This window comes from Phasianus colchicus, chromosome 24 (assembly GCF_987193195.1).
Source record: "Phasianus colchicus chromosome 24, bPhaCol1.hap1.1, whole genome shotgun sequence".
NCBI classification, from domain to species: domain Eukaryota; kingdom Metazoa; phylum Chordata; class Aves; order Galliformes; family Phasianidae; genus Phasianus; species Phasianus colchicus.
In genome coordinates this window covers 3,298,557-3,316,308 of record NC_143459.1, presented here as the reverse complement: position 1 = coordinate 3,316,308, position 17,752 = coordinate 3,298,557, and the positions used below count along the sequence as shown (strand labels likewise).

Here is a 17,752-nt window from a genome sequence, read left to right as displayed (position 1 = left end):
TTGGTTGAAGAGCCGTCAATTCACAATCCGTGTTCTGCGACGGGCTCTCGTGACCGTCAATCAAGCGCGTGGGCAGGCCGTTCGGTGACGCGGGGCGGGACCAATATCGCAGCACTTTCATAGGCTTCCTCGGCCGTCCGTCTGCCTTTTTCCGCCTCCGATTGGTCGAGAGAGCCGTCATTCTTGCGTCACCAGCCGCCCGATTGGACAGCGTCGGGGAGGGCGGGTCGTTGCGCGGCGGCTGCGCGGGGGGACGCGGCGGGGAGGGACCGACCAGGAATTATTTTTATTTCTTTGTTTCCCGGGGTTATTAAAAAAAAAAAAAAAAAAAAAAAAAAGAAGAAGAAGAAAAAGAAGAAGAAGAGGAGGGAGGTGGGAGAGAAGAAAAAAAAAAAACAACACCGCAACAACAACAACAACAAAAAAAAAAAAAAAAAAAAAAAACCAAAAAGAGAAACGACGGCAGCCGCGCCGCGCGAGGAAGCCGAGGGCCGCATGGTGCTGCCGTGAGCGGGGCGGCGCGGGGCCGGAGGCGGCGGGAGGATGAAGCGGCGGAGCGCGGACTGCAGCAAACTGCGGCGGCCGCTCAAGCGGAACCGCATCGCCGAGGGAATCTACGGCAGGTAGCGAACGGCCGGGGGAGGGGTGGGAAAAAGGAGTGGGGGGGGGGGGTAACGCCGAGAGCTCCGCGGTTCCCCGGCCCGGCCGCGCCCCGCCCCCGCCCTGACAGCGGGCAGAGCGCGACATGGCGACCGCCGCCCCGCTGCCGGACCGCACGTGGGGAGCGGGGGGAGCCGCGGTGCTGGGCGAGGTGAGGCGAGGCGGGGCTGGGAAAGGACGGGGTGCGGCGGGGGGGGGGGGGGTCAGGCCGGGCGCGGGTGACGGCGGTGGGGCGAAGGGTGACGGAGCTGCGGTGGGAAACGAGCGCTCGGTGAGCCGGCAGGGCTGGTGGGGCGGGGGGGTCACCGGCAGTGGGGGGGGGGTTGGAAAGGAGCGGGTTGGAAGCGAGGGACGCGGTTACAGCGGTCACAGGTTGGGCTGCGTGGTCCGAATGGCTTTTTTCCAACCTTGCTGGAGGTGTAAAATCTATAAAAAAAACCAAAAAACTGACTTGTGAAAGTTGTCCCGTTTCTGCTTCCAGCCCGGCAGAGGTTTGGCTGTGCTCTCAGTGCGGACCCCGCACGCTGCGGTGTTTGCAGCTCTGTTTGTGTTGGGGTGGTGCTGCTCTGCTCCTCTCCCATCCCTGCTGGGGAGGAGGGAGAGCCTTGGTTTTGGCTGAGAAAGCAGCGCTTGGATTGTCACAGCGATGCCATCCGTCGCTTGGAAGTTCTTACGGTGGTGATTTGGAACAGTTTGAGTGGGAATCGCGTGCTGCCCATCGCACGGGGTGGGAAAAGGGGGGGAGAAAAGGGAGAGCTGGGAAAGGTGTGGAGCAGCACAGAGTGAGACCTGTTGGAGGTGCCAGGGCTTCTCCTGGAATGTTTTGTATCAGAAATGGGATTTGCAGCCTTTGTTTCACGTGGGGCTTTGAGGAGCAGAAGTACTGGGTGACTTGGAGGTGTTGTCCTGCAGAAAGAGAAGAGGAGCTGGTCTGCAGGCTGGAAATGGGCTGGGGGCATTTCCCTCCTGGATTTCTTTATTCCTTGTTTCTTTATCCTTTTTTTTTTTTTCCGTTTTGCTTTTTTTCCCTCACTTTCTCCCCATAATTTACATACGTCAGCTGTAAGGATAGAATTCCAAATCATTAAAATGACTCTGGTTACTGTAGCTATTTACTCAACTTATCTTAATTGCTGCCATCAGCTTACACAAACCCAGTAAATACAGTTATCAGGAGGCAGCATGGCAGTGATACAAACAGAGCAGCCAGGCTGAGCAAACAGCTTGATGAGCACACTTGAATCTTTGTAGGATTTGTGTTTGCTTTTTAATTGAAGACCAATCTTCCCACCCTTGTGCCAATCCTTCAGTGCACCCAGAGAGGGGTGAATGTGGCTGAGGGTTGCAATGCTGAAGAGTTCAGGAGCAGCTGCCCTTCATGCAGCCAACCTTCCCCAGCAAACACGCAGCAGCTGCCCTCCCTATCCTTGAAGCTGCTTTTTGCATTTTGGCTGCCATCATTTCCTGTCCTGCAGAATCCCAAGCTAATATTACGTGCAAAGCACAACGAAGACTTTGCATTACCTGTGCAAAGAACCTTGTGAGCCTTAAAACGTAACCATGCTTTCAGCAGGTCTCCAAAACCACCCAAGGGTTGGTGAGCGGGGCTCTGAAGGTCTCCTTGTTGTCTCCACAGTTTGCATTCAGAACTTTGCCTTATGCCTTTTCAGCTCTCTGTTGCCATCGTTTTGCAGTTAGCATCTTTTGTCTTTGGCGCTGCAGGTGCCTTAGGACTTGGGCTGTTCATTGGGGTGTTCGTGGCAGCTTGTTGTTGCTGAAGCAATTGAAGTTGACTTGTTGCTGCTTGGTTCCCACTCCTCATCCTTGATGTATTTTAAACCCCACTGCTTTGCTGCTGACACTGCTTGTGTGCTTCCATTGAGTCCCATTGGTGTACATGAGAAGAGGAGCCTTCCCACCAAAGCTCCATTCTGCTTTATTGCTGTGTGACCTCTGTGTAAAGGAGCTCCTGCTCACACCTGACCTCAATTCCCCTCTTTTGGTGTAAAGCTGCTCCCCAAAAAAGAATCCTCCTCCTCCAGCATTTTGCATGTGGGTCAGAAAACCGATTGCCCAGATTTTAGGCATCAGTGGGTGTCAGAACTGCAGGTGTGGGGTCACAGAGCAGCGCTGTGCATCAGCGTGTGGCACAATAGAGGCACCAGGGGGAGAAGCAGCGCTGGGAAGGGCTGATACAAAGCAGGGGGAGGGAAGGGGGGGGGGCTGCTGCTGCATTTGGGCTGTGGTTTTGTTCACATAGTCTCATTTGGAGGCTGTCAGTGTGCCTTTGTGGTGGGGATCTGTGTGCTTTCCTGGTGAGGATCCCCAGCAGCTGCAGCGTGCTGCAAATACACCCTTTTCTTTCTTTCTTTCTTTTTTTCCTAAATGGATGTATTAATTTGAACGTGGATATGTTTAAATTTACCCCTTTGACAGCTCAGCATCGAAACGCTCTTCCCAATGGCTGTAGTGAAAGGCTTAAAATATACCTCCGTGTTCGTGCTGGGCAGACAATGAGGGAACAGCTGCGGTGTGAGGAGGGGGAGGCAGAAACATCTCAGCCCCGAGGATGGGGGAGTGCAGAGCAGGAGAGCAGCACTGCAGCTGTGGCAGTGTCTCTGTTGGCCAGGCTTTGCTTTGTAGAAATACGTTGCAAAGCAAAAGGGAGCTTGAGGCCGAGCGTCTGGTCAGAGCAACACGCCTTCAGTGCTGCCACAACAATAAAAGTAAGTCAGCTGTGTTGGACAAGGCTTGATTTGAATGGAAGGCAACCCGTGGTCTCATTATTTGGTATGAAATCTTCTCTCCTGTATTGCAGTTACTGACAGGTTTTATTCCTGACCTTTTAATTAATTAAAGCAAAAAGTTCATGAGTTCATACAATCGTTTGCTTTTGTTTTTAAATCAGCCTTTGTATTGGAGATGCTGACTGAGATCACTTTTCTTTTCTCTTGGCAGTACTTTCCTGTACCTGAAGTTCCTGGTGGTGTGGGCACTGGTCCTGCTAGCAGACTTTGTCCTGGAGTTCAGATTTGAGTATCTGTGGCCCTTCTGGCTCTTCATCAGGAGCGTTTACGATTCCTTCAGATACCAGGGCTTGGTGAGTACAGCACAGAGCTGCCTTCCCTTTGTGGGGAACTCCTGTGGGTGTCAGGGTAATTTCCACGTTCCATAGCTTGTTTAGTGGCACCGATGCTCACTTCCACAAAAGGAGCTGTCAGGAGGCAAGGTGACTTGTGCTCATCCTTCTCACTGTTGCCTCTTTAATCTGTGGCAAGTGGAAGTGGAACACATCCCTGTCAAATAATTCACTGCAGGCAGATAGCGTTTGAATTCCTGAGATAAGGGGATTTGTTTAGATCCCCCTCTATTAGAGCTTGCTTTAAGCCCTTGCCTGTTTAAATATTTACCACTTGGGGAGAGTAAGTGATGCTGCTGATTTTTATTTGTAGTAGAATCTAGTGATGATAACACTACATCAACACTGTATGGCAGTGATCTTCAAACAAAACCAGGTGTAAATGCAGCAGCTCGGGGACTTGCAGGAGGAGTGGCTGGGGCACAGATATTCTCAGGTTGTGTGTGTTGGCTCATGGTTGGACAGATCTGTCCTGCCTTCAGCCAGGCTGCTCTGTTTGGTTGGTCTGGGTGATCTTAGTGATCTCTCCCAACCCGAATGGTGCAGTAATTTCTTTACCCTGGGTATAAGTAACACTCATGTTTCTATGCTGGACTCACTGGTGATGTGTTGCTGGAATAATCTGAAACACTCTTCTTTCCCTCTTTTCTTTTTAGGCTTTTTCAGTATTTTTTGTGTGTGTAGCATTCACATCAAATATAATATGTCTGCTCTTCATACCAATACAATGGCTGTTCTTTGCTGCCAGCACGTATGTGTGGGTACAGTATGTCTGGCACACAGGTAGGTCATTGTTCTTCAACTAAAACATACAGATTCGAATATATATCTTAATTAATTCTTAGTAACATGCAGAGCCCCTCTTCTATTTGTTAGATTTGTTTTATTGTACTTTTTATACAGGTAAGAAATGTTCTTTTTGTTATCCTTGGTATCCTCATGCGTGCCTGATACCATCTCTCTTTGTACATCTTGTGGTTAATCATCACTCAGTGATTAACTGCTGGAACTGAAGGCCTGTGAGCAGGAGTTCCTGGCTTCAGAACACTCCTGCACAGCTCAACAAGTGCTGAGCAAACACAAGAACTCTGAAACAATACGATACCCTGCCCACTGCTCAACTAATTTGCTGTTTAATTGGGATATCACCATAGATCCCAATATATTTAATTCAGGAAGACACCTTGCTTTGCTTAAAGGCAGCTTTTGGTCCTAGGGGACCAAAAGTGTTTGGGACTTTGGTAATATTTCTGTGTTAGTCTTGAAGTCAGATGATGGGAGCTTGCAGGATAGCATGGATTGCTTCTCAGCTTGCTGGTGGAAGCAGTCATCTCCCTGACAGGTTAGTCATGGGTAATAATGACAGCGTGGGAGTTCATGGAAAAGGCTATGAACCAGTTGCTGCCCAATATAAAATAGGTTAAAAAAAAAAACAACCCCAAACCTGGGTTTATTTTTAGGGTTGTGTTAAGATGTCAGAGCGTTATCTCGAGCTGTACTCAGAGTAAAGGCAGCACCTGATGGGTCGGGTTGAACTTCAGCTGTTTTGCTCTGCTTCCCTGCAGCCTTAGGAATTAATCTTTCTTTGATGCTTATTTAAGTTGATGGGAATTTGCTCTTTTTTTTTTTTTTTGAGACAGTGGTGATCTTTTTAGGTAGTGCATCTACCTACCAGAACCATCCCTTGTAGCAGAGGGATTTTACCATAGCTTTCCAATTTACATTGAAGGAAGCAGTTCAAGAGAGACCAAAAGTAGAGAGCCCAATAAACAGAGCAAAGCAAATCACATCAGGGCCTCAAAATAGCACCCATAGCTCCAACCTGGAGACCTGTTTCCAAATAAGCACACAAGGCGTCGGCGTGTAGCCAAGAACCTGATGAAGTTTGGGGCACGGAGCTGTAATCGAGTTGTGGAATTCTACAGCAGCAGTAACACAGTCAGCAGTGGTGGCTTCCATTGACCAAGAGGGTTGAGAGCTGAGCTGAGCTGAGCTTTGCTTGGCTGCTGCAGGGAGGGATCCACGCTGTGCCCTCCGTTCCTCTGCCATAAGTGGATCCTGGAGCCCATCTGCTCAGTGCTGGGCCTGGCAGATCCCGAATTTGGGGTGGGAAAGCAGTTCTGGCTGTGAGGTTGGCAGCTGTAACATGAGCTCATCTTCTGCAGCTCCTTCCACTCGCATTCCTGGTCTATATACGGCGTTGTGCCGCGCTGTGCAGTTTGCTCCACCTCTGCTGCTTTCCACTGGTGCCTTGTAACAGCAATCAAACGAGATAACAGACGTTCAGAACCACCTTAAAGGCATCCTAGCTACTTTATCGAGCAAAAAACTTCTTACAATTCCATTTCTAAATGTCTGAAAATTGCCCGCTGTCTTTTGGAAACCTTTAAAAATGATTTCAGAATGTCTGCTGCTTGTCTTATGGTACTGAGGTGCTTCTCTCTCTTTTTTTCCTCTGTCTCTCCTTCCCTCTCTCCCCTCCATAGAGAGGGGTGTGTGTCTACCAACAGTATCACTGTGGATACTTTTTGTTTATATCGAAGCAGCAATTAGATTTAAAGATCTAAAGAACTTCCACGTGGACCTCTGTCGTCCCTTCGCAGCACACTGGTAAGTCCCCTTTGCTCATTAACATTTCTTATTAAGCATTTCTTATTAAACCAGAGGGATCCATACCCGGGTCTTTGGATGTTGGTTCAGGGTTTGGCCGTTTGATTCTCCCTCTCACAGCTGTCCTTAAGCATTCCATCCATAACGTGTGTTACACATTGACCACCTGTGGTTGTGCTGAAGGTATCTGTGATATTTTTGGAAGTTCTTGTCATCCATTTACAAATCCTGGACCTTCGTAATGAGTGGAAGGGAAAATATTTTCACTCGTGATTCATGCATTCCATTAAGATTTTCTCTAATGAGGAAGACCTCTCTGTCCAGAGGTGCACTTCTCTACCACAAGTTTGTAGTGTACCACAAGGCTGTGCTGGGTTTCATGTGTGTCCTCTTTTGTTCCTGGAGTGTTTGCTCCATTTCTCCATGGGACAGCCCTCATTCATTTGGCATCTGTCATTTTCATTTCTGTTGTCCACGCTGTGCCAATAAACCCCTTAAACACGATCTGAATTCTGCTCAGGTTACAAAAAACAGTTCAGGAGCTGTGAAGAAAAGCCTTTCTATTGCTGAATTAGATGCAGACATCTCAGCTTGTCATCAGGGTTTTCAAACTGGAGCTACAGCTGGCTTTGCTCAGCATCACAAAAGGAGCACTGGCAGATGCATATGCAAATGGTTCTTGCATTCTGGAAGCTTACTTAGAAATGCAGATTGCACGGTGCTGTTACTGAGCAAAGAGTGGGAAGACTTCCATGGTTAATGCAGTCATCTAGATGGGAGTTTTCCCCAGTGTAGTGAACACCTTCTGTGTTCAAAAAGCAGATTGGTGGTGCTTTGTTCCAATGCTTGCCAAAGATGATGTATTTTTATATGGAGATGTTTGCACGGCCTCTCAGGACCAAAACTAGGTTGCAGTTGGCTGTTACCTCCTGGAGAGATGCACGGCTGCACCTTGTGCTTGTCCAACAGCTGGCACTGCTATGCACCATGCAATTGTGTTGTTGTAATCATTTGTGTTACAATCAGTCCGTCTGTAACGAGCTGTAGCTTGGTAACAAACTCTCTACATCCTTATCGTAGCACAGCACAAAAGTTCTGTGCATCACTGCGTGAGAAATTGCAATTCAGATGTGCTCACAGCTTTGCAATTCATTAATTTACATTTGGAATAGTAAAATTGCTCTTTTTTTTTTTCTATCCCCCCATAGCATTGGTTACCCTGTCGTCAGTTTGGGCTTTGGCTTTAAAAGCTACGTCAGCTACAAAATGCGTTTAAGAAAACAAAAAGAAGTGCAGAAGGAGAACGAGTTCTACATGCAGCTCCTGCAGCAGGCACTGCCCCCGGAGCAGCAGATGCTGCAGCGGCAGGAGAGGGAGGCAGAGGAAGGTGAGCTGCACCTCCTGCTTTCTTGTGTCACCAGCACCTCAAAGTTCTGCTGCTTTCATCCTTGAGGAGGGCTGAAAGAAACCTTTCGTTTGGTTTGGTCTTGTCATTGAATCATAGAATGGCCTGGGTTGAAAAGGAGCACAATGCTCACTCAGTTCCAACCCCCTGCTGTGTGCAGGTCACCAACCAGCAGCCCAGGCTGCCCAGAGCCACATCCAGCCTGGCCTTGAATGCCTGCAGGGATGGGGCATCCACAGCCTCCTTGGGCAACCTGTTCCAGTGCCTCACCACCCTCTGGGTGAAAAACTTCCTCCTCATATCCAACCTAAACCTCCCCTGTCTCAGCTTAAAACCATCCCCCCTTGTCCTATCACCATCCACCCTCACAAACAGCCGTTCCCCCTCCTGTTTATACTCTCCCTTCAAATGCTGGAAGGTCACAATGAGGTCTGCCTGGAGTCTTCTCTGAGCTAAACAAGCCCAGTTCCTTCAACCTTTCCTCACAGGGAGGTGCTCCAGACCTCTGATCATCTTAGTGGCTCCTCCAAGAGCTTTCTCATACTGGGGTCCCAGCCCTGATTGCAGTACTGCAGATGGGGCCTCACAAGAGCCAATTAGGGGGGGACAATCACATCCCCTTCCCTGCTGGCCACCCATTTTTTTCTTCTTGGGTTTTGGGTTTGTCTTCTTTTTGCCAAGCAGACTCTCAATGATTGCCTTCAGCAGAAGAGATGGTTGTAGACACCATCGTTTTTCTTTGTGTCATAATATTGATTGATTTTTAACAAACTAATTTTTTTTTTCTTCTTTTATTTTGGTATTGCAGCCAAAGGATTATCTGAGATGGATTCCTCGATACTTTTGCAGCACAATGGAGGCATTCCAGCCAATAAAAAATTATCTGCAACGTTGCCAGAGCTAGAATATAGAGAAAAAGGGAAAGAAAAGGACAAGGATGCTAAGAAACACAACCTCGGAATAAACAACAACATTTTGCAACCTGTAGACTCTAAAATACAAGAAATTGAATATATGGAAAACCATATCAATAGTAAAAGATTAAATAACGACCTCGTAGGAAGTACAGAAAACCTCTTAAAGGAGGACTCATGCACTGCCTCATCCAAAAATTACAAAAATGTCAGTGGGGTTGTGAACTCCTCCCCACGTAGTCACAGTGCGACCAATGGGAGCATCCCTTCAGCATCTAAAAATGAGAAAAAACAGAAGTGTCCAAGCAAGAGCCCGAGTGCACATAAGGACTTAATGGAGAATTGTATTCCCAATAACCAGCTCAGCAAACCAGATGCGTTGGTGAGGTGAGTTTCACTGGGATGCAGTGTAACAGCCAAGCATTGGGTGTGTTTGGGGTTTTGTTGGGTTTTATTTTCTTAGTTGGTCTTCTAAGGGAGATGTAATTTATGATCATGTAAAGAGGACAGAAGTGGCTTGTCATGGGGTAAGCAGGCAGGAGGCAGCCTGCTGGGGTTCAGTTCCTGACTTTTGCCTCCCCTTGGCCACATAATCTTCAGCAAACAGCTTCCTGTGTCCCTCAGGATGTGGTTCTCACCGATCTCACAGGGTGTTGTGAGGCTTTGTGGGTGGCTGTGACAATTATTGATGAGGAAAATGTGGAGAATGCTCATTACAGAGCTCAGGACATGTGTCCTTGGCAAACATTCCTGAGTGATTTTTACATCTCCAGGGAATTCAGAGGGGTTCAGTGGTACCTGGGCAGGTTTTGCTTTCTCATCTGGTGGTGGGGTCTCTTTTTCCCCCTGAAATGTTTGGCTTTTGCTTTCAATTCACAAATACAGATGCAAAGTTATCAGCTGCCCTACGACTCCTTGAAGCGATAACTCGAACTTGCTTTGTGCATTACTGCTAACAAACCAGTTTAAATGCAGGCCACAGCACTTTAACAGAAGTGCAGAGCTGGGAGAAGTCACATCTTGATGTCCACTCACCTGAAGTTTGCCCTGAGGAGCTGCTAGCAATGGCACAGCACCCATAGAAGAACTGCAGTGCTGCATGCTCACATTGGCAACAGGGGCAACGAGTGAACAAAAGAAAGAACAGCTCTCTTAGCAAAGCACTGCAGGTCATGTAGAACTTTAGTTTTTGTAGCCAGGTGATTATGGAGGAGTGTAAACAAAGGGCACACCATTCATCAGTGGGTTATGAACAGCTGGAAGCAGCAGCCTGAGTTGTCTTTGCCTTTCCAAGGCAATAAGGGAAACGATCCATCTTGGAGGGGGCTGCTCAGTCATCTACTTTGTTACTGAGATCAGCAGTGATATGCAGCAGTGCTTAAGAAGAAAAGAAGCATATCTGTGTTTCTAGTAATGAGAAACTGAAAGAAATTGGCATGGGCTCTGTATGCACAGAAGACTTGCTTTTTTCCAGCAGAACATTTGGGGGCTGAAGATAAGCACATGGCTCACACCAGAGAATGCAAGAAGTGCACTTCTTTATTTATTTATTTTTTTAATGGGAAATGAACTTTTTTTTAATGAATTACCACTAATTTTGGCAGATCTGATGTCTTAATGAGAGAAACCAGGCAGGAAACGGTTGGTCCTTACATTGTGATGGATTATTGGCTTCCTAAATAGAGGAGGACACTTTCCTGCTGTCTGATTATCACAATGGAGCTCAAGGTGTTGAAGTAACTTGTTGTCCTTAGCATGAAGCATTCATTTGCTTAGTGCCATTATTGTTTGCCCACTATGATTTTCCTTCTACCTATGCATACGTATACAGTGTATTTTTTATTCATTATTTTATTTTAAGAGATTTATTTCAAACGTGGGGAACACAAAGGTGAGCTGGGGGCCTCTCATTACAAACTGCTGTCTCTATTTAACCCATTTGAGATGAAAATGTATTAATGAATAAGCTTGCATGACTTGCTAAGGCTGCAAGTGAGTGTATAGCAGATGCTCTCAGTTCAGAAGGAATTGAAAGTGAATTCACCGAGTCCTGAATTATGGATAACATAACACATGTACATTTTGTACTTCGAGGGAAAAACCCAACCATGTTTAGTGAGAACTCAGGAGTGCAGAGCATCGCTAACACAGCCTGAATTGGGTGAGAAAAGCAAAAATGTGCTCTTGTGGTCACCTGTCAGCCCTGGGGGTTTCTCAGCCTTATCAGTTTCGTTTGTGCTTGGAGGGAAGGAGGTGATTCCATCAGGTGTTCCACAGTGCTGCAGTCCATGGAGGGGAACAGAATTCCTGTGGGGGTTATGAAGAGTTTGCACAGCTGTATGTGGAGCTGTGTGTGCAGAGTTACCTAAAAGATGATGCAGCAAAGAGAAGCATCATTTCTGAATTGATCATCTGATGCACTGGAACCCTTGGGTAAGTGGGAAGTGCAGTCTGTTAAACTGAACGTTGTCTTTTAAAATTGTCTGCCTTAGGTTGGAACAAGACATTAAAAAGTTAAAGGCTGACCTGCAAGCAAGCAGGCAGATCGAGCAGGAGCTGCGTAGCCAGATCAGTTCTTTGACCAACACAGAACGAGGAATTCGGTCTGAGATCGGGCAGCTCCGGCAGGAAAACGAACTGCTCCAGAACAAGTAGGTGCTCTGGAAAGCTGTGTGAGATGGTTGCTGATGGCTGGAGTTTGCTGGAGGGGGAAATATTGTGTTAAGACTTGACAAAGTATAAGGTGCTTGCAAGAAAGCAAGACTCGCTTGGGATTTGTGACAGCAATTTATTCGTGGTAAGTGAAAACCTGTGCTAAACCCTGTACCTGGTTTCTTCCAGATTGCACAGTGCTGTACAAATGAAACAAAAAGACAAGCAGATGATCAGCCAGCTGGAGAAGAAATTAAAGGCAGAGCAAGAGGCCAGAGCCTTTGTAGAAAAACAATTAATGGAAGAAAAAAAGAGAAAGAAGTTGGAAGAAGCGACTGCTGCACGTGCTGTTGCATTTGCTGCTGCTACAAGGTATGTGGTTCTGCCCCAGAAGGGATATCAGCTCCAGAAAATGTCTCATGATGATGAATGCACTCTGAGTTTACAATGATCAGAGGGCTGGAGCACCTCCCCTGTGAAGACAGGCTGAGGGAGCTGGGCTTGTTCAGCCTGGAGAAAAGAAGGCTGCAGGGTGAATCATTGCAGCCTTTCAGTGCCTAAAGGGAGCCTGCAAACAGGAGGGGAATCAACTCTTGGAAAGGGGAGATAACTGCAGGACAAGGGGAAATGCTTTGAAGTTGAGGGAGGGGAGATTGAGGTTGGATGTCAGGGGGAAGTTCTTTGCTATGAGAGCGGTGAGGTGCTGGAACAGCTGCCCAGAGAGGCTGTGGATGCCCCGTCCATCCCTGGAGGTGTTCAAGGCCAGGTTGGATGGGGCCCTGGGCAGCCTGGGCTGCTATTATATGTAGAGGTTGGTGGCCCTGCATGTGGCAGGGGGTTGGAGTTTCATCATCCTTGAGGTCCCTTCCAACCCTGGCCGTTCTGTGGTTCATTCTGTGTTTCTGTGAGTTACCAGCTGTGCAGTGGCTATGCTGGCAGAGAGCTGTTGTGCCCTGCGTGGGTCAGTCCTCTCAAAACAGAATCTCCCCTTTCACTGGGGGCTGTGAATCAAGGTTTCATGCAGTGATGTTGGCCAAAGTGGCCTTTATGTTGCTCCTCAGAAATATTCTGCTGTAGCCACTGACTGCCAGTGCTCAGCACAGTGATATTTCAGTATTAATGCAGGTGTAAGATGGAATGGTTTTTAACATGAAAGTATGATGCAAGTGACAATGATTGCAATGATCCAAGTGTCTGGAAAGCATTATTTCAGCTTTTCTGTTCTCCATCGTTCATAAACGTTGCAGGCAACTTCCCAATCCTCGAGGTATAAAATTGGAGACTGTAAAATTGGAGGTGTAATATTGGAAAACCTCTGTGGAGTTTTTCATTATTGCCATAGGGAAAACCTCCTACTGAAAAGAACAAAGTTACCTTTCCTTTCTTATCCTTCAATACTGATAGTACTTTTCATGTAATAAGCAATCCCGGGCTGACAGCCTCCTGCTTTTATTCACTGTCTTCTCTTTTAATGCTTTTTTTGCAGAGGAGAATGTACTGAAACTTTACGGAATCGTATCCGAGAGCTGGAGACAGAGTGCAAGAAGCTGAGCATTGACATCAAGCTGAAAGAAGATCAGATACGAGAACTAGAAATGAAAGTTCAGGTAACAAGAAAGTGCCAGGGCTTAGAGCAGCATCACAGTGAGTGCTTTCAGAGCCTTGAGACTGCTGGATCTACACAAGAGGCAGTCAACACCTTCAAGAATTGGTCTCTTCAGATGCCTTTCTTGCGTGTCTTGTATCAGAGTTTGTAAGAAGATGGGGATAAGAAAGGTTATGGGTCTCAGCTCCACACCACTCAAATGTTTAAATGATTTGGGTTGGTTTTCTTTTCTCCAGATCAGTCATCAGGATAGACTGAAGAAGACATAATCCCCACTACACCTTATGTCCTATGTGAGGTCTTGTTGGCAGTCTGTGTTGTTTTAAATGTCACTGTTGGCAAGTAAGGAATTTAACAACAAAAAAACCCCCCAACCATTTAGAAATAGCCATTCCCAACCACAAGGTGACTGACTTCCATGCAATACTTGCTCCCTCCTTTTCACTTTTCTACATTTCTGGGTTTGCATCAGTTTGGTTAAATGTAAAAAGCATGCAAAGATGAAGAAATCCCTCCCATCAGACAACTGAAATAGCTTACAATGCAGTCAGTCTTTATTTAGTATAGCTTCAAACTTCCTGGTAAGGGATTTGTTCCCATTCTAGCTGCTTTTGTATTCCACAGCTTAGCTCTTTGTGCTTGCAGAAGAGCTCTGTGCAGCTCTCAGCTGGGAGGGATGGGTGAAAGGTCTCAGTGGTACAGAGTAAGGAGCTGAGCAGCAGGGGAAATGGGACCTTAAGTTCTTCACAGAGAGCAGTGAGGTGCTGGAACAGCTGCCCAGAGAGGCTGTGGATGCCCCGTCCATCCCTGGAGGTGCTCAAGGCCAGGTTGGATGGGGCCCTGGGCAGCCTGGGCTGGTGTGAAATGTGGAGGTTGGTGGCCCTGCATGTGGCAGGGGGTTGGAGATTCATGATCCTTGAGGTCCCTTCCAACCCTGGCCATTCTGTGATTCTGTGGACCTGCTCACTGCACTGTAACTGCCCTTTGTACAATATGGCTTTAATCATTTGTGTGATGGATGTAATATCACTGCAGGTGATATTACAGCGTCCTCAAATAACCATCATTTTAATTTGACTGTATTAATACCAGGCCCAGTAGTGTGCTGTAAGGAAGGGAAAGACTTCTCAGTCCATCTCATCCATGAAACCTACAGGAATAATATTTGTCCTCATTTCTCCTACAGGAACTGAGGAAGTACAAGGAAAATGAGAAGGATACGGAGGTGTTGATGTCAGCACTTTCAGCCATGCAGGATAAAACACAGCACTTAGAGAACAGCCTGAGCGCAGAGACGCGGATCAAGCTGGATCTTTTCTCTGCGTTAGGAGATGCGAAACGGCAGCTTGAGATTGCCCAAGGTAACAGAGTGGTGGGGAGGGTTGGAGATGGGGAATGTTGGGCCCCCAACCCAAGCCATCCTGGGATTTTCTCCATTTTTATAAATGGTTTCTTCAAAGCTGGAGAACTTCTTTGAAAGAGTTAGAAGATAAGATAGCAGTGCTGTCTGTTATCCCTGTCCCTCAATCTCCTGAAGCAAATAGACCAAAATGTGGGGGGAAAAAACCCAAAATACCCCCCGTCGGTAAGCAGAGAGGTGTCTGTAAGCAGAGAGTGCCACCAGGGGGAGCTTGGAGCCAGCATTTAATTCTGCTGGGCTGGCTGTTAGCTGGGCAGGCCCTGGAGCAAAAGGAAGGAAGCTCTCGGTTTAGTAGCTGTCAAATTTCCTCGAAGGAGTTCGTTTGCAGGGAGGCTTTCTTAGAATGAGAATCTTTTTTTTTTTTTTCTTCTGTGCTCTTTATGTACTTACATAAAGTGCTGTAACGAGTTTGTGAGCGTGGGGGTGGTGTAGAATATGGGGGGTGTAGAAAAATGGTGTGGACAGCTTTGGAAATAAGGAAAATGACGTGTTTAATAACCCCCCCGTGAGGTGGTTGTGACAAATGGGACAGTGCAGAGTAAAATCCTATTTTGGCACTGTGCAGTTGTGGATCCAAACAATGCAAAACAGAATAGAAGATCTGATTGTGTGATGTGGTGCTGTAAACATCACTCACTGACACAGAGGTGCAGCTGCACCGTGTCTGCTGTTGCTGTTAGGATATCAAAAAGCCAAATCCCTTCTGGGCGTTTGGCTTCAGCAGCTCATCACAGAAAGAACACTGGAAGGTGAGAAGGTGCAGCTGTTTCTCAGCGACGCTCTTTGCCATTTCAGGGCAAATCATTCAGAAAGATCAGGAAATCAAGGAGCTCAAACAGAAGATTGCCGAAGTGATGGCAGTGATGCCCAGCATAACCTACACCGCAGCCACCAGCACGCTCAGCCCCGTTTCCCCACATTACTCTTCCAAATTTGTGGAGACCAGCCCTTCTGGACTCGATCCCAATGCCTCTGTTTATCAGCCCATGAAGAAATGAATGCCAACTCTGGTTTTGCCCGGTGACGTCACCGTGCTGAAGGCTTTCACACAGGAGTGTCTCTTGCAGTCCAAGATGAAATTGTATCGTGTGAGACTGTTATTTGTTGTCATTAAAAACAGGAAAAACAAAAACAAAAACAACAAAAAAAGAACATCTGGATCGACTAGAACTGCCCATCAGTTTTTCTTGTAAATTTTTAGAAAACCTCACAGAACTTTGCAATTTATTTTCCTTGGCCAATGCATTAAAAACAATTCTTGGTTTTCAAGTAGCCAATTTTGCCTTCTTATGTACTTGTGCATGGTTTCCTCTTGAAAATACAGGGCTTTGCTTGATTTTGAACCCTTTCTTCTCCCGTTGTTTTTATTTTTAAACAGTCGAGTTGAATTTGCCAATCAGATCCACTGAGAAAGAGTGAGGAAAAACCTTTTGTTTTGACAGTGAAAGGGTTAAATAATCCAACAAAGCTTTGATTGATAGATGTGTTAAATACAAATAGAAGGTGTTGAGGAAGAGAATTTAATTCCCCCGTCCAAGGACCAAACAAAATTCAGGGGTGTTGCTTAAGGGAAAGCAGGAGGAAATGGGTGAGGATGCGACCGTGGTTGTTGTGTGAAATATTTATGCTCCCATTGGTGTCTCTGGTCATTGAGAACTGCTGACAGTCTTGTTCACAGTGCCTTGGGAAAAGACATTTCAAGAGGAAACTTGATAGTTTAAACTATTTTTCCCCCCTTCGCTGTCATCTAGCTTTATATCAAGCTCATTACAGAGTCTGCTGCAAATTGTACATGGTAATTTGGATGTTCATCATAAACCAAGGTTACATCTTCTGTTTATTTCGATATAAACTCAGCAGTGTTCTGTAACTTGCCTTGATGATACAGCATCACAGAAGGCACAATATTAACCCAGGAAGCGTTGTGAAGGCAGAGCTGTGCAATGTACTGTATACAAGAGACTGTAAAGCTGGCTAATAAAAGCTGCAGTTCTGGTTTTTTATTATTATTACTTTTTTTCTATCACCTTATGTGTGCAAACTTCAACGGAGCTGAATATTTTTTCAGCCGTTGTGCCAAGGAGGTTTTTAAGGAGTTTTTTAAATTGCACAAAGGTTTAAATTAAAATTAGTAGGTTGGTAGAAGAAACGTTGGCACTGCTGACATCCAAAGGGCTGCAGATTATTTTGAGGGTGGGGGTTGGAAGGATGGGAAATAAAACTGCATTGGGAAGGAGCAGAATAAACTCAACGTTGTGGGTTTCCAAACATGGAGTCTGGAAAGACAAAGTGCTTCTGAAAGGCTTTTTGTTAAGGCTTTCTACTAATTGGTGCAGCTCATCAAACAAACAAAGCAGGACACGCAACACAGTAAAAATATTAAAGTTTCATCATTTCCAGCACAGGTATTTTATTCTGGGATAAACTTGGAGCTTCAGCCAGGTGTGCATGTCAATGTCAGCTGCATTTTTGGCTCATCCTTTGTAATTCTCACCAACACTCACCGCTGCTGGAGGTTTCCCATCATTGCACAGAACTCTTTGAAAGGGTAAATAACAGCAGGACAAGGGGAAATGGCTTGAAGTTGAGGGAGGGGAGATTGAGGTTGGATGTCAGGGGGAAGTTCCTTGTTATGAGAGCGGTGAGGTGCTGGAACAGCTGCCCAGAGTGGCTGTGGATGCCCCGTCCATCCCTGGAGGTGCTCAAGGCTGGGTTGGATGGGGCCCTGGGCAGCCTGGGCTGGTGTGAAATGTGGAGGTTGGTGGCCCTGCGTGTGGCAGGGGGTTGGAGCTTCGTGATCCTTGAGGTCCCTTCCAATCTGGGCCATTCTGTGAACATGAAATGGCATCACTGACCTTTTTTGTGCCGAGGTTCCCCGTTTTGCTGCCTCCTTCAGCACCGTTTGCAATCAGTGCTGAGGTTCCGGCATTCGGCCTCGGCTGCATTCTTTTCCCTGTGGGGTTACAGCTGTTAGCAGATCCCGCGCAGAACCTTTTGCAGCCAACGTGAACGTGGGATAAAGCATAAACGCGGGCCGCCATCTCCTCACCTCAGAGCCCGCCTCAGGGCCGCGCTGGCTGCCATCGGAGCGCAGCCACGTCTGCAACTGCTTAGTGCTAAATAATAGTGCTAAAAGAATAACCCCGGTCTGCACGGGCTCTATGGGAAGGGGGGAAAAAAGGCCGAGAATCCATTTGCACTGAGTCGCAGCGGAACGCGCTGAGCGCCGCGCCCGACAGAACGCCAGGAACGACTGCGGCCTCCGAGCGCCTCACGTCGCTTTGCGTCATTACGTCACGTTACGCCGCTTTGCGTCATCACGTTACGTCGCCTTGCGTCACTCTAC

The 17,752-nt window shown here is 47.0% G+C and overlaps 1 protein-coding gene across 1 annotated transcript; it reads left to right on the top strand.

Annotated features, from left to right (window-relative positions):
* Positions 1-13: 13 nt before the first annotated feature.
* Positions 14-15,749, top strand: MACO1 (macoilin 1). Its single transcript, XM_031594970.2, has 11 exons — positions 14-623; positions 3,619-3,760; positions 4,456-4,582; positions 6,286-6,409; positions 7,618-7,796; positions 8,623-9,115; positions 11,221-11,379; positions 11,570-11,752; positions 12,867-12,987; positions 14,173-14,347; positions 15,202-15,749. Exons 1-11 carry the CDS (start codon positions 544-546, stop codon positions 15,402-15,404), a joined length of 1,986 nt encoding a protein of 661 aa, XP_031450830.2. The 5' UTR covers positions 14-543; the 3' UTR covers positions 15,405-15,749.
* Positions 15,750-17,752: the final 2,003 nt, after the last annotated feature.

Coding starts and splice junctions, on each gene's coding strand:
- MACO1 (XM_031594970.2), top strand. CDS start 544: ATGAAGCGGCGGAGCGCGGACTGCAGCAAACTGCGGCGGCCGCTCAAG. Junction 3,761..4,455: donor CCTTCAGATACCAGGGCTTG/GTGAGTACAGCA, acceptor TTTTCTTTTTAG/GCTTTTTCAGTATTTTTTGT. Junction 6,410..7,617: donor CGTCCCTTCGCAGCACACTG/GTAAGTCCCCTT, acceptor ATCCCCCCATAG/CATTGGTTACCCTGTCGTCA.